This window comes from Pelmatolapia mariae, linkage group LG12 (genome assembly GCF_036321145.2).
Source record: "Pelmatolapia mariae isolate MD_Pm_ZW linkage group LG12, Pm_UMD_F_2, whole genome shotgun sequence".
In the NCBI taxonomy this organism is placed as follows: domain Eukaryota; kingdom Metazoa; phylum Chordata; class Actinopteri; order Cichliformes; family Cichlidae; genus Pelmatolapia; species Pelmatolapia mariae.
Window position 1 is genome coordinate 12698055 of NC_086237.1, and position 25329 is coordinate 12723383.

General features: G+C 40.3%; 1 protein-coding gene across 1 annotated transcript; it reads right to left on the minus strand.

The window, feature by feature from the left end:
- Positions 1 to 1977: 1977 nt before the first annotated feature.
- Positions 1978 to 24024, minus strand: LOC134639265 (glutathione hydrolase 5 proenzyme-like). Its single transcript, XM_065471848.1, has 14 exons — positions 24012 to 24024; positions 23705 to 23818; positions 20231 to 20381; positions 18104 to 18231; positions 17922 to 18029; positions 8410 to 8587; positions 8161 to 8321; positions 7787 to 7933; positions 7153 to 7283; positions 6100 to 6284; positions 5902 to 5993; positions 3861 to 3967; positions 2375 to 2485; positions 1978 to 2293 (listed from the first exon to the last, which is right to left on the minus strand). The coding sequence occupies exons 1-14, from the start codon at positions 24022 to 24024 to the stop codon at positions 2156 to 2158; spliced, it is 1764 nt and encodes a 587-aa protein (XP_065327920.1). The 3' UTR covers positions 1978 to 2155.
- Positions 24025 to 25329: the final 1305 nt, after the last annotated feature.

The window sequence follows — 25329 nt, forward strand, 5'->3', positions numbered from 1 at the left end:
TTTTCTTCACTCAAAATAAATTTCTCCTCAAAATGCCACACTTGCATCTGCAATTTTTTTTTACATGGGCTCAAAAAAGTGACACAAAAATAACGCCATAGTAATCCTGGGGGCCACTGGGACATGGTGTCTTTAGTACAGGACCGAGGTATGATATCTTCCACAGCACTGTGACCCTCTGCAGACTCAGGTTCTTCATGAAGAGTTTATGAAAGTCTCCACAAAGCTTCGGGCCTTGAGGACACGGGGACTCCCCCGACCTGGTCCAGCAGACTTGCCTAAGTGGAGTATTCTTATTTGTCTCTGAACGTGCTCATGAATGAAAGCCATAGGTGGGGAAGGGGTGTCAGTCAGTAGGGGTTTTTGATATGGGCCACATGGGTGGTTGCCCAGGGCGGCATTGTGGTAGGGGGTGGCATCATGGCATCGGCAAAAGAAAGTTGCTGCCATGCTGCTCCGACATCATGCCAGTGCATCTTGGGGATTGCATGGGCACCAATCAGTTTTCTGTTGACCATTTGCGGGGAGTAAAGGCACCCTCCGTTTGCAAGGTGCGCCTGCTGCTTGCCACATAAGGAGGAGAGGGGCGTTATGGCGGGGGGATTCTTTGGCTGGCTGGAGCAGCATCTAATAACCAGCTTGCAAAATAAAACATAATAAAAACAAACCAACAAGCTAGGGCTGTCAATGTTAACGCTGTCATCACGAATAACGCGATTTAAAAAATTTTAACGCAATGACTCCATGCAGAGCGAAGAATCACTCAAAATCTCTGAAACGTCTCTGTCAGCGCATTTCGGGCAGTTTATCCAAAGTTTGTCCATTCTGTGCTCCAGATGGGTTGATTGTGTTAAAAATTTTAATCGCGTTAATCGTGATGACGGCGTTAACGTTGAAAGCCCTACAACAAACACAAAAACTGAAGACATTATGAATATACATGAAAAGTGGGCGTGAGGACCCTCGGTGTGCCTGCTTGCTGCTGTGCTGAACTCTCACACACAACCTGTCGAAAGGGGAGGAGGAGGCTTGCTGCTTCCAAATAGCGCACATTTCATTCCTAATATTGTGAATCCAAACCCATTATGTATTAATTATTTTTCCTGGGTTGTGTGAAATCCCAGGGGGAAAAATACCCTATATAAGGTGTAAGTCTATTAGTTTATGTTGTGGGGTTGGGTGTTGATACAAGAGTCCAAATAACTGATTGAAGGTAGACAAGACAGGCACCAAACAGGCCAGGACCGCCCCTGACCACAGTCACATACAGCGCTTTAATGGGATGGACAAGACTACTCACTATTTTCATGCAACGTTTGAAACATAAAGTTTCTGGCTCGCAATTTCCAAAAGGCAGCTTGGATGTAATCCAGTAATGAATACAAGGCTTTTAAATGTAGCCAGTAATATTCAGATAAAACAATGGACCTTTCTATTTGGGTCTAACAGTCTGTGAGATCTAGCTTTGTTGATGGTGACATGCCTGTAACAATAACAACAGGTTATGCTGTTTGTTTGTTTTTTTGTTTGTTTATTTGTTATATTGGTTTTGTTTAAACTACAAATCAATTGATAGATAACTTAGGTCTGCCCTAAAGTGTACCCTACTTTATCTCCCTTCTGGACTATCCAGTCGGATGAATTGTTTACTGTTGGAATTGAACATGAAGTCTCTAGCTCTTTTTCCAGCAGAATTTTATATAACCAAACATCTTTGCAGTCAGTCTCGTCCTGCTGGCCTGCTGCTTAGAAAGAATACAAGTTAAAGAAACATAGGCATGAGCTTCACATTTCAACCTGAGTTTTTTTAAATTTGTTTATAGCCTATTATATATTGTTGTGTTCAGAATCAATAAGTGTCAAGAACCCAAATAAACAAATATTTACAAGCTCATATTGATTGTTTTTATAAAAAAAAGAGACTGATTTCAAACTTTTCAGAAAAATAATAACATTTCTAGTTTTTACAATGCTGTCTTTGCACTATTTTGCATTAAACTCTGGATTTAAATAATATGATCATTGCATTATGTTTTCAATATTACAAACGTTTTTAGACATGAGTGAAGCATGAATGTATTATCAGGGAACAGATGAATATAAATGGTCCAATGTTGTGGCTACAGCAGTGTCCATAACCTTAAGACTCTTGGTCTCAGTAACCAGCTGCTTTGCCTTTTTTCCATTCATCAGACCATGCAGAGATACAGCTGCCCGCCTTTTCCACAGCGTTAACTGTGTTGTAGAATTTTGCTATTTTATGTCCCTTAGCTTCAAGACCATCAACTACATCCTGCAAAGAGGAGAGAGACTCAGATGGAATAAAAGGTGTAGAATTTCTTAATTTATCATTTAAATACACTGAATATATTACCTTTTCAAGCTTGGGTTCAGGTTTTACTTCACTTTGAGAGTCTACAAGAACAACAGGAGTATCAATTGCCTCCTTAAGGCTCTTTCCAAACCAAAGGTGGTTCATGAGCGCCTTGAAGAGGAAAAAAACATCTGAGATGAGAAAGTGATGATTACAGGATAAATTAGGGTGAAGAATCTTGTTACTATGATGCACGCTTCCTTTTAAATAAATTTATTTTCAGTTACAGCTGAAATACAAAAATAAAACGTATAAGGGACACGCAGTGTACAAGTAACTACAACAGTGATACAGAGGTTTGGTACCAGGTCATGATAAGGTGGTCATTTTAAATGTTTCCATGTACATTAGAAATGGCTGCCATGCTTTAAGAAAAAACCTCATGTAAACCTCATATATTAATAATTTTATACAAAGAAGTTTCCTCGGGTAATTCTAAAAAAGAGGGAAAGCGACATTTTACAAAGTGGTGAACTTATAAATAGCAGAAAAAATGCTGCAGAGGAGTACTGAACTGCTTCAGGAGCTGCGTGAATGAGGCAAAAATTCCATCTTCAAAAAGATCTTTGATATTTCTAAGTTCATTACTTTCCCATATTTTAAAAGCAGAATCCATCATGAAGGGTGGAAAGATGATTTGAGCAGATAGGTGCTTTATTTGACATTGAGCGTAACCCAAACCTTTTCCTACATTGCACCCAGATTTTGAGCGAGTCATACAACAAAGGGTTACATTTATAGGTGTACAATTCTAATGGGAGAGCTGAACTCCACAAAGCTGATAGGCATGTTTTGCCACAATTGGATGACTTAATTTGGAGCCAAGCTGGAATCTCTGTAGTAAAACTACTCATCTAATACAGTACATTTTGTATATTTGCTACCCAATAATAAGACTGAAAGTTTGGTAAGGCTAATCCACCAACTGGCCTAGTTCTCTGCATGAAATCTTTACAAATTCGTGGACTTTTGCCATTCCAAATAAATGCAGAGATATGCTTATTCAGTGTCATAAAATACTTATTGGGTAGGTAGCATGGAATACACATAAAAATAAATAAAGGAACTTGGGTAGTATGTTAATTTTGTGAAAGCTTTAACAGCAAAGACGGGCGTCAGTCCACATCAATTTATTTATTTTAACCTCCTAGGATCTGGCGTCCACATATGTGGACATCACATTTTGGTTTGTCTAGACCAAAGAACTAAATTTTGTCCTACAAGGGTCTGATATCCACTTACGAGGACATTATACTGCCACTGTTCTATTCAAATTTAAAACGAACGTCCTCATATGTGGATGTCATTTTTCTCAGAAACAAAAATCAGGTAAAAAACAAAATCATGTAATTCTTTGTTTTTACATTCATCAGGTCCCAATCAGCCCAATAGCAAAGAGAAATTAAAAATGCATGGCATGAAAGAGTTCGGGTCTTAGGAGGTTAATATGTAATGGCACTTTTGTGTGTGTACCATGCACACATACCGAGGCCACTGCTGGTGGAATCGTTTCAGCACCAGACCCTCCAATCACCAGCGTCTTCGACTGAGACTTCAGCACAGATGGGGACATATTGGAGGGAGGCCGCTCCCCTGAGAAATACAACAAAGACCCTGAATGGCAAAACTAGAAAACAGAATTCAGTCTGTACACACATATTCGTGCATAAATCATTCATACAAATGTTTCACACACAAATCAGTGACCGTATTTTCATGCAGTATTTTTATACCTGGATTTGTTTATACCCTACAAACAAATGTAGAAGTGCCTCTGCAACAACAAATGATGAAAATGCATATGCAACAAGTGAGAACTCTCTACAGAATCTGTATCAAACAAAAGTGAAATGTCTGTCAAAGCAGCTATTAATGAGACTGTATATGTGTTAATGTTTGAATGTGCTAGGAAACCCCCCCCCCCCCCCCCCAAAAAAAAAAACAAAACAAAAAACAAAACAAAAAACTGAACACAATATGTGAATTTCCCCACATGTCACAGTAACGGTATCTTCATTAAAGCAGGGGCCGCTCATGATCTAACAGTTAATAATGTTTGGTGTTCTTCTGTACGTACATATACAGGTAAGCTGTTATCCAGATTTCAGGTTTATATTGTGGAATAGTCTGTAATGCTGGTTATTACTAAAGTAAACCGGTTAGGACTTTGCATATAAATTATAGCACACTGTTAGCTCACTGTGGATTACATATTACTTTTATTACAAAAAATTGTTCCACTTAGTAAATTTGTCCCATTTCCCTTAAAAATTAATGCACATTATTTTCTCATATTTTCCTGCTGTATGGTGATCCAGTGTAACTCCTTTAAAACTCGCTATTTAGAATTTTTATGACCAAAGTGAAATTTTCTCCATCCACAATTTATTCCAGCTGACCATAAGTTAAAGTGGAAATACAACAGCTAATGCAAACTGAATTATACAGAACCTTGAACACACTCTAAACAGTTATTATAGCTTCATCCATCAATTATCTTTGGCTTATCCGTCTCAGGGATGCGGGGGGGGTGGAGCTTATCCCATAGGGCGAGAGGCAGAGTAAACCCTGGTCAGGTCGCTAGCCTGATGCAGAGTTAACACAGAGTGACACTCGCATTCACACCTATGGGCAATTTAGATTCACCGATGAGCCTAACACAACAAACTGCATGTCTTTGGACTGTGGGAGAACATGCAAGCTCTACACAGGTGGTGGGACTCAGGGCCCTCTTGCTATAAGGCAACACCGCGCAAGGGTGCTGCCCTATCTGTATACAGTATAAATTGATATGAATAGCCATATGCAGTCAAATCACAATACCACATTTATATTATAAGGTTAACCCAATTCAATAGAGACAAAACACAACACTAAGATGAGCCCCTTATGAGCAAGTACTTGGTGACAGAGGGAAGGAAAAACTCCCTTTTAACAGCAAGAAACCTCCAACAGCACCGGGCTCAGAGAGGGGCAGTCATCTGCTGTGACCAGCTGAAGAGTGAGGTGAGGAAGACAGGACAGATTTAGAAAGCTTATATAATTTGTGTTCATAGAAGTTCACTCAGAGCTCAACTGTGCCTGTTCTTGACCTTCAAAACATTTTAGCAGGCTATGACATTAAATAGAAAATGCAATTTTAATCCAAAATTATATGATGTGCTTCAGTTTGGCAGATTTGTTGACCATTTTCATGATCAATCAAACATGATGCGCCACAATGAATTATGAAATGCCATTTTCTCTTCTTATTTGCTCAATGCTACTATTTTGGTACTATTAGATTAATAATTCATGGTGTGCAGTTTCCCCAGATATTGTTGTTTGTTTCTTTCAAATTTCTTATATTTGCCCCCCCAACCTGCTAATATGTACAAATGTGCATATTTATCAAGTATATGTGATATTAACCATGCTTAACGCATTAGTTTAGTAGATGAAGTAAAACTGCGAATTAGCACTATACAAATCAGAACTGAGGTCCAGAATAAATATTACATTTAGAAGGAATCCTGCTGATCCCTTACCATGAAAGATGTTATCAGCTCGACCACAGAAGTCATTTAGCTGGTTGTTGAGGATGATTCCAGTGCTTGAAGAGAGGACATTGGACCCAAATCTGTAAAGAATAAACATTAAATGAACTAGGTCTAAACCCTGTGACACTGTGTTGTGGAAAAGTCAGCTGTTTTCTAACAGTGAAACAGAATGATGCAGGTGCTGACTCATCGTTGATAGTGCTGGTGACAGACACAGCAGATCCATCTTCAGCCAGCACAGATAAATGTGTGGTGCCGATGCTGTCCAGATAAGAGTTGATGCCGTAATACTGGGGATCATGAGTCTTGTCGCTGCTGATCAAGCTCCGTATGTGGTTGGCAAAGCTATCCTCTGTCAAATTCTTTGCCATCTGTGTGAAATACAGAGAATTAAGAAAACTAAATAAATAAACACATTACAGAAAATACATTCATATCAAGAAAATTAACAAATTACAGCCAAATATTAACAGAATTTTGATCATTGATGCATCACTGATGCTGCTGGTGACAGACACAGCAGGAGCATCTTCAACCAGCACAGACCAATGTGTGGTACTGATGCTGTCCAGATATGAGGTGAAGGTGATATGAGGTGAAGGTGTAATTAATTATTCTGCATCAGATTTGATGCAGAATACCTGATTGTTCTGTAAATAGTTTTAAATGTTTATTTAAAAAAACACCTTGGCTGCATTTTTAGGTAAACAGTTGTCAGAGCTTTATATTAAAAAACCCCCAAAAAACAAGAAAGTTGTGTTTTCAAAATTGGAGTTCAAGTTATTTTTACTTCCAATAGTGTTAACACACTACACAGATGATGAACAAGACTGTTTTTTAATTTTCATTGTAAGTGGGCTAAAGCAATGAATTAAAAGTAGTCTAACATAAATGTAAATGGTGTAATTTGATTATTTTAATAAACCATGTAACTTGGCTGGATGCAATGCTGGCGTGACCACAGTGCATACGTCTAATATTACTCACAGTGGTCCAAGGGATCGCTCAGGGAGTTTGTGTGTTCGCTCAGACACATGAAAAATTAGAGGGAACATTGCATCAGACTACAACTCAATATCAAAGTGCACAAACCGACTGTGGAGGGTTGTGGTTTGTGGATGAGCTGCAGGCGGGGGTGGAGCAGTGGGTTCAGGCAGAGCAGAGACTCATGTGGTATTGCTACTTTTACTCGTTCAGTCACAAAGCAGGTGCAAATCTGTAAGATTTTGAGATACTTACTTCATCTGGGATGAACCTTGGATCTCTGATATGTTTCTTTAATCCATTGGCAAATTTTAAAGCTTCAATATAACGGTGATAAAACAAAATCTTGTCATCAGTCGTCTTAGGTTCTGAATTCATTTTGTATCCTGAAAACATAATTTTTTTTTATTTAAATGATGATCCTTATCAATCTTTTTTTTAAAGATTGATAAGGATCATTTTCTTATATGAAACAAACCAAGGGCGTAGATTTGGTTTTGGCATTGGTGGTGACGGATGATTCAACCACTGAACCCTGACCTGTTTCTTTTTTTTTCCCCTTTTTGTCTTTGCTTCTTGATAAAAACAGGAGAAATATACTTGCCTACATATGCTATTCTACATTTTAAACCATTTAAAATCACAATTCATAGTTTTATATGTGAATTATATAATGTTAAATTACTATTAAACACATGACTAACTAAGCATTTTAGACTTTAGTTTACTTCAGCCATATTCCATATAAATCAGGTATCATACACAAATAAAAATAGCTTCAAATACAGTCATGACAATAAAAGAATATGACTTTAAGGACTTAACAACATCCATGCTAAATCTACGCCCTTGAAATAAACTTGACATGCTATAAGCAACAATCAGGAACCTTTCATGATGTTGAGGATGAAGCTGAGGATGGCTCCTCCTGAAGGGGGCGGAGGGAAGTACAGCTTATACTCTCCCAAAGAAATATTCCAGGCATCAGTCACATTAGCTTCATACGATGCCAAGTCCTCCAGTGTGAGTGTTCCTCCTGAGCAAAAACAGTGAATCAAATGATTCTGCTGAGCAAAAACGAACACAATGCATCTCATAATCAAGACTTTGAATGGATCCAGACAGATCACAGTGTAGCCTGTGAGGGATCATGATAGATTTTTATAGAACCAATCGATTTGTTAATTTGTAATCATATCATTGTGCCTGGCAAACATAGAAAATTGTCAGAAAGAGAGCAGCATGAAGCCCGTCTGATAATACCTGCTTTCTGTATGTCACTGATTAAATTCTTTGCTATTGTTCCGTTGTAAAACACATCTGGTCCCTCGTTTGCGATCGTCTCCAAAGTGTCAGCCAGTTTCTCAAATTTCACTATATCACCGGTCTTAAGCAGGTTCCCATTTTTATCTAAATATAACTCCCTAAAAGACAAAGACAGTGAAATAAAGCTAAAACATTCATTGTTTGCTCTTTGTATTTATGAAATCACATTGTGGGTGTTTTTCATACCGTAGTGACGTGTTACCAATGCGTGGGATGTGTTGACCTTGGTAGTAAGGAATAGGGAATCCTTCTCTGGCTAATTTGATGGTCGGCTGAAAGAGGTCGGCCCACGGCAACTTCCCATAAAGCCGGTGTGCCGCTTCATAACCTCGAATTTCCCCAGGAACCCCAATCCATCTGCTATCTGGTTAGACAGATAATGGATAGTCAGTGCTGGAAAGTAACTCATACATTTACTTGTGTTTTGAATAAACTGTAAGTTCCTGACCTTTAATGATCTGAGATGACTTTTCTTATAAATTTGGTGTTTTGTAAATACTCTATTCTATTCTGCTCTATTCTATTCTAATCATTAATGTTATATTTCTCTTTGTTGTTAAAACACACATAATTTGGTGCAAATGTAATATAATAGGACACATTAGGACACTACTTAGGCCATGCCACAGTCAACTTTCATTGTGCTCTGGGCTGCAATAGCTTATTATTCCTAAGCAAGCAACACTCTCTCTTTATATTTCCTAGAGTTGAAATTCCCCTACGTGTTGCTCTTGCATTTTAATCATAACATCCCCTGACCACCACGCCACAACAGTAAGCATGTACTTAGTTTTTCATGGTTTAGTGTGCCATCCACAAATTAAAATTCTCTATCACGCAAAAAAGAAAGCCATATATGAACATCATCCAGAAATGCAGCTGTCTTCTCTGGGCCAAAGTCCATTTAAAAACTATAGAATTGGCTTCTTGCACATCTGGCAATGCACCATCAGTGCTGAAAAGTGTACACAGGTCTTACAGCAACTTATGCTCCCACTGAGTTGACATCAGCAAGATTTTTTTTAATAGGATACCAGTCATGCTGTCTCTTTTCTTTGCTTCTTTGATGACCAGAACCCTATCTCAGATGATAAAACGTAGGTATGATCCTTCATATCCTGAGTTTGTCTTGCAGACTATGGTGCTGAATTTAAAAAATAACTCTACAGATAACTGACTACACCTTTAAAACCTTTGTGTTACATTCTGTGCATGATTTGGTGAAAGATCTGTTAAGACCTGTTTGGAGAAAAACCTGACAACTTCAATCTCTCTGGCTGTTTCTGAAACTAAGGAGCATGTGTTTCATGTTGTTAATGTATGGTAGATTATTCTGATAGTGTCATATAGGACAGCGACTCATTGTCTTTAATAACTGCTGACAGCCAAACCCTCCGTAGTGGTTTGCTTTATCTCTTTTTTCTTTTCTTTTTTTATTATCCCAGTTTTGCTTTCTTTTTTTTTTTTTTTTTTTTTTTTTTTAACCTGTCCCGTTTGGTTCTTTTGCCATCAGAATTATTGTCTAAAGGCGAAGAAAGATGCCCAACGGATTTACTTTACCAAATGGACCATCCCAGCCTTGCCGTAATGGTCCATTTGATTCAACTTTTTATTGTTTATTTTATTTTCACTTGCTGAATACGGGACAGACTTGACTGGAGGAGAGAATGTGGAGAAAGAAAGAGGGAAAGAAAAAAAACTGAGAAGAGGGACGGGGAAAAAGGGCAAAAAACAAAAACCAACAGAATAAGCAGACAAAAAATACATATATCGATCACCTGGATCACCTGTTGAGAAAGAAAAAAGAAAGCAAGCAGAAGAAAACGAGAGTAATAAACAAGATCACAATGATATATGAGAATATGACAGTAAATACTAAATATTAAACATTATTGTGCAGCACGTGAGATCGACAGCGCACAGTGTGCTTTGAGGTAGGAGCCAAAAAGGGTGTAATTTGTGTGTGTGATCACCCGTGTGTACACCTGTGAGCATGAACGCGCTTGTTTTTAAAAGGTTCCTTCATGTAATGATCTGCTAGAGGGTGTGGGGGGCCACTGCCCCGACCTCCAGGGCATGAAGCAGGTATGGAGGAGATCAAGACTCCAGACATCCAGAGGCCCCCAGAACACAAGAGACCAAGGAAGACCAACAGAGGGGCAGCCGCGCCACTATCCCAGAAAGAGCTGAGGAGAGTCCCAGATGAGGGGTCACTCAGCAGCCGCGGAGCAGAAGCCAGGGGGGGTTGCAGTGACGTGCCCGTGAGCTCCGCCGGCAGCCAGCTGTGCCTGAGTGGCCGAGCCCCGGGCCGTGAGGCCGAGGGCACCCCATCCCCAAAGTGGCCCGAGCGAGCCCCAGGCTCCAGGCCCCAATAAGCAGCCGCCGAGGAGTGAGCCGGTGGGTACCTGGGCGCCCACCCCCGGAGACAGAGAACCACCAACGCACCGATGTCTGAGGGCGTCCGCCACCGGCAGGGGAAGTGGTGGGGGGAGATGGGCCTCCAAACCTTGGAGGGCCTGAGATGTCCTCAGAGAGGTGGCGTCTGATACCCAACCTGACATATAGACACAGACAAACAGGCACACACAGATACAAACATCTATTCCCACCCTCATGCTCTCATATACAATTGCTCAACACTCACCCAACGTGGAGACAGACATAGAGAGACGCTGTACACACAATCACACTCCCCAAGCGTACTCTAAGCCCCGAGTCTAGGTACCCTTGCCCCTGGAGGGGGAAACTGCACCCAGACTCAGGTGGTGTAACCCTTTTCCCTGCAGTGGGGAGAAGCAGACCGCCCCGACTCCGCAGCAGCAGGGAGGCCCCATACACCAGACCCCAGTCGGACGGCCAACTCCTCCTCCTAGCCCCCCTGCTCCAGCAGGCCGCAGAGAACGGGGGTGTAGGAAGACTCCAAACCTCCCTCCACCCGCTCATATGTACTGTTGATGTATGTGTGTTCTAAGGTGCATTTAAAACCCAGGAGGGCATGGAGCCACCTGCCAGAGCAGCAGGTAAGCATATAGCCCCTCCTGCTAGCCCTCAATGTCTACATGTATTTAAAATTGAGAGGTGGGCAACGACGCCAGGGGTGAGGTGTACACCCTGATGGTAGTTTGGAATCCGTGTAGCGTGCCCACCTCCAAGATCCTATATGTATGTGTAATGAGAGTGTGAGTAATGTGAATGTCTAAGTTGTGGGATAAAATTGAGGCAGAGGCAGCCAGAAGGGGACAGAGGGGGGGGATGTCTCCTCTGCACCCTGGTGACACACCCCTACCCCAAGGCCCTGCATGTGTGGGTGATTGTGGTGGAGCGGGAAGAGGGAGGCCGCTGGAGATGGGGAGGGAAGGAAGGGAGGGGCAAGTGACCCCTCCCTGGGGCCAGCTCCCCCGCTGACCCCAGTAGGCACCCCCATGCTGTGCAACCCGCCAGGGAAAGGGGGCCCAGGCCCATCCGGACCGGGGCCCAGTGCAGCAGCGCCCCCCGGCCCCACAGAGCCCGGGACAATTCACCCGACCCCACCACAGAGAAAACTGCACCCACCCCATCATCCACTCATCTTCCAGACTACACAAGACAATAGACGCCCAGGCTGAGATCTTCCTCCACCACTCCTGTATCTCCCCCTCCTGCAGAGAGAGTTCCTGAAGAGAGGAAAGCTCCTGCAAGATGTGACAACCTCCCCCACCAGTTGAAGAGCCCCCCAGGTGGCTCGATGCACCGGCGGCACCCCGCGCCAGGGCCGGGCCCCCATACACCCACCCGCCCACAACCCCGGCAACACACCAACCAGGACCCAAGCCCCTGAGGCCCGGCCAGGGCCCCAGCCCAGAGACGGAGCGCCCCCAGAACCTCACGCCCATCCCGGACCCACCCAGGGGCAGCCAGGCTACCAGGTCAGTAACCCACGTCCGTCAGCACAGACCCTCCCCTAGCCCCGCTGCACGCAGCCACGAGGAAACCGTCACCTAAGAGCCAACAGAGCCCCTAATTGGCCATGACCGCTACCCCGGGTTGAGCCCCCCAAGGAAGATGCTCCTGGGGAACCCCCCGACGCCCTAAGCCTGTCCCTACCCCCACACCAATCACAACAGTGAAGGTGGGACCAAACTATGGCCCCCCACCCCCACTAGGTGATGGAGCTGATCAAAGGAGCCCAGAGCAATTGATCTGATGTGGTGGCAGAGGCTGTATCAAGACTAATGTAATCTAATAGATAATTTCTATATTGGTTAGAATTAAGATTATTTTTATTTTTCCAGTTCATGAGGACTGTTTTCTTGGCTATGCATAGGGCAGTGAAAACCATATGGGCTATATTCTTTTCCGTAGTGACATTATCTAAGCTGCCCAACAAACATACTAAAGGAGAAGTTGGAATGTTACATTTCAGACACTTTGATAAGTCTTCACATATCTCACGCCAAAACTTCTGAACTGGTGGACAGAACCAAAGAGCGTGGATATAATTGTCCGGTGAATTGGTTTGGCAGTGTGAGCAGTTGTTGGTAGACGTAAAGCCCATCTTGAACATCCGATGACCTGTATAGTGCACTCTATGTAGTATTTTGTATTGAATTAATTGAAGACTGGGATTTCTAATTAAATGAAAGGTTTTTAAGCAAATCTGAGACCAGAAGTTTTGGTCTAAGTTAACTGATAAATCTGCTTCCCATTTTGCAATAGGAAGTGATATTGATTCATCTGTTTTAGAAAGCATTCTGTATATTTTGGATAGTAATTTGGGGGTTTTAAGAGTAAGAAATTGAACCACACTTGGTGGTGTTTGTAGTTCAACTTGACCCGGTTTAAATCTCTTTTTTACTATGGATTTAATTTGTTGATATTCTAAAAATCTTTTCTTGTTGATCCCATATTGTGTAACTAGTCTGTCAAATGAAATAAATTCTGTTCCTTCTAGTATATGTTCTAAATATTTGATTCCTTTACTACTCCAATCTGAAAAGTTTATCATATTATTGTTTTGTAATATGTCAGGGTTGTTCCAGATAGGTGTACGTTTGCATGGGATTAATGGAGACTCTGTCAACTTCAGAAACTCCCACCACGCTGTCAGAGAGGAGCTGATGTTGACGCTTTTGAAGCATTCATGTCGTTGGATGTTTGAGCTGATAAACGGTAGATCTGAAATCTCTAGATTATTGCAAAGTGCTTGTTCTACATCTAGCCAAGGTTCATCTAAGAGGGTATGTTTTTGCCATCCTGAGATAAACTGAAGCCTGTTGGCCAAGAAGTAGTGCTGAAAGTTAGGTAGTTCTAATCCTCCTTTATCCTTGGTCTTTTGTAGTGTTTTTAAGCTTATACGTGGGGGCTTATTTTTCCAAAGGAATTTGGACATATATGAATCTAGAGATCTGAACCAATCTTGCGGCGGTTTAGTTGGGATCATTGAGAATAAATAATTTATTTTTGGTAATACCATCATTTTTACAGCGGCAACCCTTCCCATGAGTGATATGGGTAGACATTTCCACCTAGCCAGATCACCTTCTACTTTCTTTAAAAGTGGGATATGGTTTAATTTAGTTAGATCTGCAAGCTTGGGAGAAACATTAATACCTAAATATTTTATATTTCCCGATTGCAGTGGAGTAGAAGAGGAATTATGGAAGGAGCAATTAATCGGAAGGACTGTAGATTTTGACCAGTTAATTGAGTAATCTGATATTCTTGCAAAAGAGTTTATCAGTTCAATCACCCCAGAGATATTGGTTTGTGAATTTTGGAGAAAGAGTAACACATCATCCGCATAAAGGCTGATTTTATGTTCCACGTTCTTGCATTTTATGCCCTTAATTACTGAATTCTGTCTAATTGCTGCTGCTAGTGGTTCGATAAAAATTGCAAACAGTGAAGGGGAGAGTGGGCATCCCTGCCTGGTGCCCCTCAGGAGACAGAAGCTGGAGGATGTCTGGTCATTTGTTCTGACACAAGCTGTTGGGGAATTATATAATATTTTTAACCAGTTGATGAAAGAAGATCCAAAACCAAATTTGTGTAAAGTTGCAAATAGAAATTTCCAGTTAACTCTGTCAAACGCTTTTTCTGCATCTAGAGAAAATATTGTAGTTTCAAGGTTTTTACTGTATGAGTAGTCTATCAAATTAAGTAATCTACGTGTATTTGTTGATGAGTGCCTACCTTTTATGAAACCAGTTTGGTCAGGATGAATTAAGAGGGGGGTTATTTTCTCTAGTCTCTTTGAGAGAGCTTTGCAAATTATTTTAAGGTCTACATTTATAAGGGATATTGGACGATAGCTTGAGGGATATACAGGGTCTTTGCCTGGTTTTAGCAGGAGATTAATGTTTGCAGAATTCATATTTGGTGGAAGTCTGCCATTTTCTTTGATTTCCAACAACGTTCTGTAAAAAACTGGTGCTAGAATCGTCCAGAATTCTTTGTAGAATTCTGCAGGAAAGCCGTCTGGACCTGGAGCCTTATTATTGGGCATATTTATCAGGGCTTCCTGGAGTTCACCTGGCGTCAGTGGCGAATCCAGTGCCATTGCTTGAGTGTCTAATAATTTTGGGAGAGTTGTGTTGTCTAAAAACTGATCAATTTCCTTTTTAGATGGGTTTATTTGTGGTGAATACAACGTTTTATAGAAATCCCTGAAAATGTTGTTTATTTGTTTCGGTTCATATATTGTGTTCCCAGATGAATCTTGAACAGCACATATAGTTGTTTTTTCTTTATTTATTTTTAGCTGGTTTGCTAGAAATTGACCGGATTTATTACTATGTTCATAATTTTGTAAGCGTAGTCTTTGTACTAAGAATTTTGTTTTTTTATCAATTATCTCATTTAATTCTAGTTTTGTTTTGTGTATTTTGTTCAATGTTTCCTGATCTTGGTGGGACGCGTAGGCTTCTTCTAGTGATTTGATGGTTTTTTCTAATTCCTGAATATTTTTGTTTTCTTTTTTCTTTTTATGTGATGAGAAAGAAATTATTTTACCTCTCATCACGGCTTTCCCTGCTTCCCATAAAACAGAAGCTGATGTTCCGGGAGTGTCATTAAAGTCTAAATATGAAGTCCACTCTTTTTTAAAATATTTAATAAAGTCTTCATCTTTAAGCAGTGATGTATTAAATCTCCAGTTTTTACTTGGCGTAGTATTATTCTTGTGCATTAGTGTTAAAGATACAGGAGCATGATCGCTGACAGCTATAGGGTGAATCTCAGTGTCTGAAATGTCACTCAGCAGTGAGCTGCTGACCAAAAAATAATCCAGACGAGAGTAGGAGTGATGAACATGTGAGAAAAAAGTATATTCCTTACTGGTGGGGTGAAGGGAGCGCCATGCATCGCAAAGACCAAAGTCGCTCATATACTGTTTGATTATATTTGTGGACTGCCAATTACGCTGAGTTCCTGCTGTATTGAGCCTATCCATTTCTTCATTTAGTCCAAGGTTGAGGTCGCCTCCAAGAACAAGTGTGCCATCTAAGTGTTCAGAGAGTGCACTGAAAAAACTGTGAAAGAATGAGGGATCATCAACATTTGGACCATATACACTTACAATACATAGCTTTTTATCAAGTATAGATAGTTTAATGATTAAGAATCTGCCCTCTGGATCTATAACTGTATCGAGTACTGTGAAATTAATATTTTTATGTATTAAAATTGCTACTCCCCTTTGTCTAGAATTATAACAAGCTGAGAACACATTAGGAAACTCAGGTGTTTTAAGTTCATTCGAACCTCTAAGAGGTCTGTGGGTCTCTTGTAAAAGGACAACATCTGCCTGTAGTTTTTTGAGTTGGTTAAATATTTTTAACCTCTTTTCTCTGGAGCCAGCTCCATTTACATTCCATGTAACGAATCTCAGTGCACCCATAGATGTCTGTGTATAACTAGGGGTGTATGCTGTGTGTGTCGCTTAGACAGGTGGAGAGAATACATCACTTGTTCATAAATAAAGAGAGGGAGAGAGAGAAAAAGTGTGTGGCGAGATGCTCCCTGAGTCTGACTATGTGTTTGCATATTTACTAAGATGAGTACGCTTGGCTTAAATGTGTGTATCCTATACAACTGTGTGCGCTGTCTGAGTGATGTAAATGTGCTGCCGTTGAGCGCATGACTGTGCGTGATCGTGCTGTGCGTATGTGTCGAAATAAAGGATGTTGTTTGTGGATGAGTGTGGAAGCAGGTGATCGAAGCAGTGAAAGAAAGAAAAAAGAAAGAAACCAAGGACAAGGGTGAGCAGCATAAAAACAAGAGGGGAAAAGGAGAGAAGAAAAAACAAGAAGAGAGAAAAAAAAAAAAAAAGAAAAACCGGAAACATTCTAATCAAACCATTGACGGAGAGTGATGGTGTTAATACTGCTATGATATCACACCTAAGATGCGATTTGATACTGGTAAGTTAAACAGATGTTAATGCAAGTTAGTGTGAGTGGATGGGGAAAGGGTGTAGCGGATTCTTATCTGGTGTGAAGTTAATACAGCCACGGAGTGATGTCGGGGTCGCGGTGGAGCTGTCCGTCCACGTACAGCCGGTCCACAGCGATGACAGCGCGGGAGCCCTTCTGGATGAAGCCGCGTCGGATTGGGAAGAGGACCCTGCGTCGTTCCAGGATCTCTTTGGGGAACTGGTCGTTCACGCTGAAGTCCGTTCCTTTTAATTCCCTGCCGCGGCTTTTCACATGTTCCTTTTGTTTGAAGTGGCCGAATTTGGCCACGATAGGACGTGGTCTCCCGGCCGTAGCCCGAATGGGGCCGAGGCGATGCACCCTATCGAAGACGATGTTCTTCACCGTGTCCTCCGGCAGCTTCAGGTGGTTTTTGATGAAGCTTTTTACCGTGGCCTCCGCGTCCTCTCCAGCGGCTTCTGGAATACCAGAAAATACCAGATTATCACGCATGCCACGAGCTTGTAGATCAATAACTGTTTCTTTTATTTTTTTATTTTCTCTATTGAGCTGGGTAACATTTTCTGTGAGACATTTCACCGACTCCCTTAGCGTGGCATTTTCAGCAGCGAGCGTTTCCACCTGCTGCTGGCTGAACTCCAGGGATTCTCGCAAGCATTTAAATTCCCGGTGAAGAATCTCCACCAAGGACAGCCTTGCGTCGAAGCTGGACAATCGCTTGTCGATTGACTCCAGTATGTCGGCAATATCTTTGCCGGCTGGCGATGTTGTGCCGGGGGAATCTGCCGGGCGAAGTCTTTTCGACGATGGCGTCTCAGATTTGGCCGGGGAAGATGCACTCTGGGCCTTCTTCATCACGAGATCCTGAAAGCACTGATCAATGTAATCTTGGAGAGCCTCTAAACTCTCCCCGTTGTTCTCCAGGGTGTTGGAGATTATTAAGACAAATATTGTTAGTTATAAGACAATTGATAAGTGTATTTGGTAATACTGAAGCTTAAAGGAATTTGTACAAATCTAAACTACCATTTGCTTAATTTTCCGCCAAAATCTCCGGCGTCTGACGTCAGTTACAACATGAGTCGCTTACCTTGTCCGTCACTTCCGTCACTTACCTCTCACTCTCACCTCCTCATTCCTCGCTTTCTTGAGGAATGAGGAATGACTCACAGTGTGCATTAGCAGTCACCTGTACAGAATAAATGAACTGTGGCATAAAGGTGAATCCAAGAGCAGATTAGACTAAACCATTATAAATATTAGCATTATGGCAGAAAAACAGCCCACCTTGCGGCCACTCCACGCTCCACTCTGTGGTTTTAGGACACGACTTAAGCAGGTCAGAGTTCACATTTCTGGGGACCGTCTCTCTGGAGGTGATGATTTTCACTTTACCTTTGAAAAGATGACATATTATTATGTTATTCCCCAACAGGGCTGAGCTAAGAGGAGCGAGGTTGTCTTATTACCGGAGCTGTCCATCACAGTGAATATGACCCCGCCTCCAATCCCCATGCACTGTGGGTTGATGATGGAGGTGCACAGCAGCGCAGCAATGGCAGCATCTACTGCAGAGCCGCCTTTCTGAAGAATGTCCCTGAAAGAGTTCACCGTTATCACTTTAGTGTTATTGTTATCATGTGTGCACAATTAAATTAATTTTAATCTTCATCAAAACTGTAATATCCCACAATTAAATTGCCATGACTGAATAACACGATGATGTGTTGAGCAGAGATGGAGCTGTTTTTAAACACTAAGTTAAATATGTCAAATATCTCACCAAGAAATTTTGCATAGGGTTTGATGCTGGACAGTTTGTGAAGCTGTGCAGAAAGCTCTCTGATGAAACTAAGACTTGGAGTGCTCAGCTTCAGTAGAAAAGCAATTTAGGCTACGTCCACACTAACCCGGATAGATCACACTATTGTTTTCAGTGGTTTTCACAGAGTTGTGTGTCCACATTGAAACGGCCGAAAGCGCTTACGTTACAGTACTGCGCATGCATGAAAGGCAAGATGATTCGGCCTGCCTCATTTCTGTCTGCCGTTTATTTACTTTCCGGCTCTTTGAAACGTCGCAGCAAAATATCAAGGAAAAGCACCAAGTTTTTTAAGTGGACTAACAATGAGGTGTAGTTGTTGCTCCAAGTAACACAAAAGTACAAAGTTGCAAAAGCGAGTGAGAGTTAAAGAATTTGAAGAAAAGCTATCTGGAGCATGTACAGACTGATATTAATCTTTAATAGGGCTGTAAAATTGAGCGCAAATAAAATAACTGCTGTATAATGCCCTCCGCTATCTTAGTTGAAGTGGTCACATGACTGCATCATCTGACTAACATGTGTCATCGTTTTTGAAAGTCTCCATTTTCGCTGTCCACACTGTGATGCGAAAGCACCGTTTTCAAATGTATGCGTTTTCGAGAGCGTTTTCAAAACGCTGTTGTTTTCAAACGAAAACACATTAGTGTGGACGTAGCCTTAAACAACTACTTAAAAGTGAAAGCAGTGCTCTGTGGATTTAATCCTGTGTTAGGTTTTGGTAACTGCACTGAATTTAGGTGAATAAGGAGGACCAATTTTATTTTGAACCAAAGATTTGTACATTAGTGGGGAAGTTAAAGTTTGTATCCAAAAGCAGAAAAGACAGTAGCATTGTGTTGGCAAATTAAAAAAAAGTGGAAGTAAATTGTTATATAGTGTTTCAAACAAATAAACTGAGAAAAATATTAAAAGCTGTAGGAAAAAGAGGTCAAATAAGACTGAATGAGTTTAACCATACATGAGAAAAAGCTAATTTAAAAAATAATTTTAAAAGAAATGGAATTCATTGGATTTTTTTTTTTTGGCAAACTGTTTGTTTTTGTACTTTAAAATGTATTTTAAAGTACACTTATAAGCCATAAAATAATAAACATTTGATACAATGTATATTTTATTCATTAGCAATTTATTTTACACATGATTTAACTTTGTTTTTGCTAATAAGTTATTTTCAGAAATGAAAAATTTGACCCTCTTAGAGCCATAAGAACCAGCTCTCTCAAAAGAGTTCGAATTCCCATCACTAGTAAGAAACATAGTTTTAAATAGTTATAAATAGCATTACTATCATTATGACCTATGACTATCAACGTCATCTGAGAACCTAAAGAATGGCATTTCTTAACAAATCAACTCAAAGAAAGCGACTAACAAGTTTTTTTTAATGTTTTTTTCGTTTTTTATTCTTTGTTTGTTTTATTCTTTTCTTTTTTTTAATGGAAGCTTTATTCATGATAAAGTAATGATATGTCAGAATGTTTCGTAAATAGGGAAATAGCGTGAAGATTTTGCATTGACCTGTTTTACATACTGAATTTTGCCTTTTATGAAATGGCATATTGGTTTCGTAAAGAACGAGAAATTAGAATTTAGTTATGAGTAGTTTTGTAAGCAGATGTAGAGAAAATAAAAACAACCGCACACCTCAATGATGAGCTGCGGGTTATGCAGTTCTCAAAGATTTTTTAGCGCTAAAGTTTGCATTTGGAACAGTGCATAATATTATGTGTAATGTGAAAAAAATGTGTCTGAGTGTTAAAATGTTACTCACCGTCCAATCTCTGAACATTTCCCGGAGTCAGCGGCCACTGCTGCTTTTGAGAAAGGGCAATTAGGACTGGGGTTCTTGTCCGACAGGCCACACTCACTTTTACCTTTCCAATATCCGTTATCAAAAGCTACTCGACCAGCTACTAGAGCACCTACAATTAGAACTACACAAATCGCGCGTTTTACTCGTTCAGGAACTTTGGGGGGGGGGAACAGTGTTGATACGTGTTTGTCCCCCCTCCAAGTTCCTGTATGACACAGACATCGCTGTTTTCTTCTCTGTGTAACCGTCGGTAGTTCACTTCATCTGAAACTTTACCGCTTGCTGATTCCCTGGATGACAGAGAGAGCGAGGTATTGCGCACATTAGTGATGTGTCGGTCGCAAACGAAGCGGCTCTTAGAGCCGACTCTTTGAAGTGAACGACGCGTGCCGACTCTCACCCTCTCTCTCGCACTTTTTCCCCCCTTCACTCCGCACGCGAGCCTTGTTCTTTGCACTGGGTAGAGGGGGGGCGGGGGGATGTGGGGGGGGGGGGGGGGGGCGGTAGTTACACTGGCAGTAGCACAGGAACAGAGTAGGAGGGAAAGAGAGAGAAAGAGAACCAGGGACAACAATGTCACATTAGAAAGGTATAGTAATGATCCACAACTATTTTCAGTTGCGGATGATAAAGGATTCAGAAAGTTTATTCATGCAGGCCCATATGACAGAGAATGTGCATCTTCTTTTTGTTTTCATATTTTAATTTATATTTAATTGTGTTGTGATTTGCAGTGTTTTGTGTTATTTCACTTTAAATTTGTTTAAAAGGAAAAAGTTGAAAATTTAAATAGTTAAAAGTTGAAATGTAAATAGTTGGTTTTTGTATTATATGATTTATTTATTACATTTTATATGGAGTGAATAAATAAAAGTATATTTACGGAGGCCACTAGAGCCAAAGCACGTAAAAACTCAGAAGCACGTACAAATTCCGAAGCACGTAAAAACTCCAAAGCACGTACAAACCCCAAAGGACGTACAAACAACAAAACACGTAAAAACTCCAAAGCACGTACAAAAGACAACAGAAGTGCTCCAGGATGCTAGGCGCAGTGTTGAGCTTTTGTTACCTAGTGGCTTCACAAGCCAGGAAGTACCAACGACCGGATTTGGTGTGTGGTAGTAAAAGGTAAATGAACATTTTTTTGAATTATTTAAATATATTTAAATATATATGCGTGGTTGTGAACATAAAGAACAAAATACAAAACCACAGGAAAAAGACAGTTGGACGCTGTAAGCAGACATTTTCCCTACCGTTCATATCGTTCACGCAGAAGTCACATGGATGACTGACGAAACGTTTCTCCCACTGAAAACGCTACGTCCAGATGAACAGAATCAACTTTTGGAGATTTACTTACCTGGATGATTGAACATGCATCAAGAAGGGCGGGAAAAAACCCAACACCCCCAAAACAAAACAAACAAACAAACAAACAAACAAACAAACAAGCAAACATAAAATGATTACAAAGGACATAGGAAATGGTCAGAAAAGATAGCAGGATGAATCCCATCTGACAAGACCTGTTATAACATGTAGCCCCAAAATAATAATAATAATAATAATAATAATAATAATAATAATAATAATAATTGTTATTGTTATGGAAGCAGGTAATTTGTGATGTAAAGGACAACTATTTCTAACAATGTGTGTATAAAACAGGAATGCAATTAACATGTTTGGGAGAAATTACATTTTTTTTATTGATAAAGGTTGGAAAAAAAAGTTTGTAGCAGCCCTTGGCATCAAGAACGACAGAAGAGTCTCTAACAGAAAAAGGAGAATTGGGCTGAAAGATCTATCGCTTTATTACCTATTCAGGTTGTAATTTGTGTTTTTAAAAAGTAACTAAGTAACTAAGTAATTAATTACTTTTGAAAATAAGTAATCAGTAAAGTAACAGGATTACTTTTTTGGGGAAGTAATCAGTAATTAGTTACTGATTACTTTTTTCAAGTAACTTGACCAACACTGCATATAACACAGGCCTGTTGGGGAAAATTATTGGACACAATGGACAGGGCATAGATTCTGGTGTGTGTAAGTAGGGAGGAGTTTTTCTCTTCACAGGGCCGACTGGAATGGAACGTATGATGAGCCAAGAGCCAGGACAAGTGCCAAAAACAGGAGAACAAAGAGCCTAAGCCGTGGCTCTTCCTCATCTTTTTAACCAATCACATTCATGTCTTGTTTGTACCATATTATAAATTATTATATTGTCTGTCTCGTCTTCTGGACAGAGAAAGGTCCATGGCGTCACGTTAACTTGATCCTTCAACTGTTTAATACATTTTGAAAACTTACACTTTGAGTTTTTTCATCTTCTCTTTCTCCAAAAAACAAAACAAAACATCACAGAACACACAAAGATTTCAAGAGAAAGTGTTAAAAACAATGAAAAGTGTCCTCTGCAGCTACTGTCTGTACTTTTCATTCTGTATTTTTTTATTCCACTGTTTCTCCCTTCCCTGTTCCGACTGACTTCTCAATCAATTGGTTGGAAAGCTATGGGCTCTCGGTGGGTAAATACTTCTACAAACAGACAAAACTGCAGTAACACAAATTAAGCATAAGTTCTAATGTGAGCACACATCAGCAGGATTACCTGAAATTTATGACAGCAGAATAGATTTGTGACAGCAGGAGGAACTAATAAATCATAAAGAAAACAACACAAAATAAACATAAAAAAATCAAGATTAAATATTACAAAATGCTACAAATTAAAATAAATATTATATTACTCATAATAACAAAATACTTAAGTATATTTGAGTCTCAATATGTTCACATTAAAACTGACTTGAATTTCTCTATGGCTCAAACACTATATAAGCAGTGAGGGTGTACTTAGCTTTTCACATGCCAGCTATAAATGCAGGTTAAAGCTCTCTCATGCAAAAATGAGTCATATGTAGTTGGGTGCTGGGTGAGGCTGGGTGTTTTGACAAACTGGAAACATTTGGAACATCATGACATGAAAATGACGAAGAGCCAGGACTGTTTAGAGACTGCTGCTGAAATATGAAAATGCTTGCTTGAGTGCACACAGGTATGTTGATGTGCTAATGACAACACAATAAGGAATAAGGAGGCAGTGTTACTGTGGTATTTTAAGATCCCATTTCATCAGCCTGAAACACAGCAGCATCCTCAAAATGCCTCTCTTACCTCACAGATTCACTAGACCTACATACAATAAACAGATGTAGGTCTTATGGCATTATGGCAGATAAGCAGCCCACCTTCTTTCCACCTTTAGTCTTTGGGACATGTCTGAAGCAGGTCAGGGCTCGTGGTTGTGGGGACAGTCTCTCTGGAGTTGATAATTTTCACTTTACCTTTGAAAAAGATGGGATATTGTTACTTTATTCTGAAGGAGGGCTGAAGTGCTGCATCAGAAAAAAGATATCTTGTTACCATAGCTGTCTATCACAGTGAATATGACCCAGCCTCCGATGCCCGCACTCTGTGGGTTAATGATGGAGGTGCACAGCAGCACAGCAATGGCACCATCTACTGCAGAGCCGGTCTCTGAAGAATATCCGTGAGAGAGTTCACCGTTATCACCTGGGGTGTCACTGTTGTGTTAGGGCTGAAAAATCCATCGATTCTTAATCTCGATCACGATTTTGGTGTGAAATTAAAATTGAAAAAACAAACAAAACAAAACTGAAAAGCATGCCCTGCAAAAGGAAAAGCAAATAATCCATAATCAGCGACTGACCACGTGCCCGCATGCGCCAGTCACAGCTGTTTCTTGCACCGTGCTGCTTGAAGGTTCCTGGATGAGTAACACTACTTTAAAGACGTTTACAACTAAATCCACCTGCCTGGCACAGCAGAAGGCAACGCGCTTGTTCTGAAAGCAAAAGAAGAAATAAAAGTCAAAGATTGCTACAGGTGTGTCTGTGCATCAAAACAGTATAATATTTACGGTGGCCCCTAGAGACAAAGCACGTACAAACTCCAAAACACTTGCAAACTCCAAAACACTTGCAAAATCCAAAACACTTGCAAACTCCAAAGCACTTGCAAACTTCAAAACACTTGCAAACTCCAAAACACTTGCAAACTCCAAAACACTTGCAAACTCCAAAGCACTTGCAAACTCCAAAGCACTTGCAAACCCCAAAACACAACGGAAGTGCTCCAGGACGCTAGGGGCAGTGTTGAGCTTTTGTTACCTAGTAACTACACAAGCCATGAAGTACCAATGACCGAAGCGCTTCCCAGGTTGCCTAGCAACCATGATACTAACCGCTGGAAACGTGTCATACAACTTTGTTTGACAGAAATGAAGGAGAACATATTTTGTTCATTTGTTTTGTTTCTACAAGAGCTTTGTGTGATTTGATATGTATCTGAGGTTGAGACCACAGGACAGTAAAACATGATTTTTGGACTTCATTTCTGTACTGAACAGTCATTTAAGATTAGTTAGTAAATAACAATTTGCTAATGTTGTTCATGAGACTAAAGTCATATCACTTTGGTAATGTAAATATTATATGGCCAATATTATAGTTATTTTATTAATCATTATTAGTTATTACGGCAGTTAACATGAACTCTGTGTTAAATACTGAGCTTACAGATTCAAGTTGCAGTTATTTATATGTCTTATCACCTTAAATCTTCACTCAAAGACAAGTATCTTTGACAGTGCATATATATATATATATATATATATATATATATATATATATATACAGTGGCTTGCAAAAGTATTCGGCCCCCTTGAACTTTTCCACATTTTGTGACATTACAGCCACAAACATGAATCAATTTTATTGGAATTCCACGTGAAAGACCAATACAAAGTGGTGTACATGTGAGAAGTGGAACGAAAATCATACATGATTCCAAACATTTTTTACAAATAAATAACTGAAAAGTAGGGTGTGCGTAATTATTTAGCCCCCTGAGTCAATACTTTGTAGAACCACCTTTTGCTGCAATTACAGCTGCCAGTCTTTTAGGGTATGTCTCTACCAGCTTTGCACATCTAGAGACTGAAATCCTTGCCCATTCTTCTTTGCAAA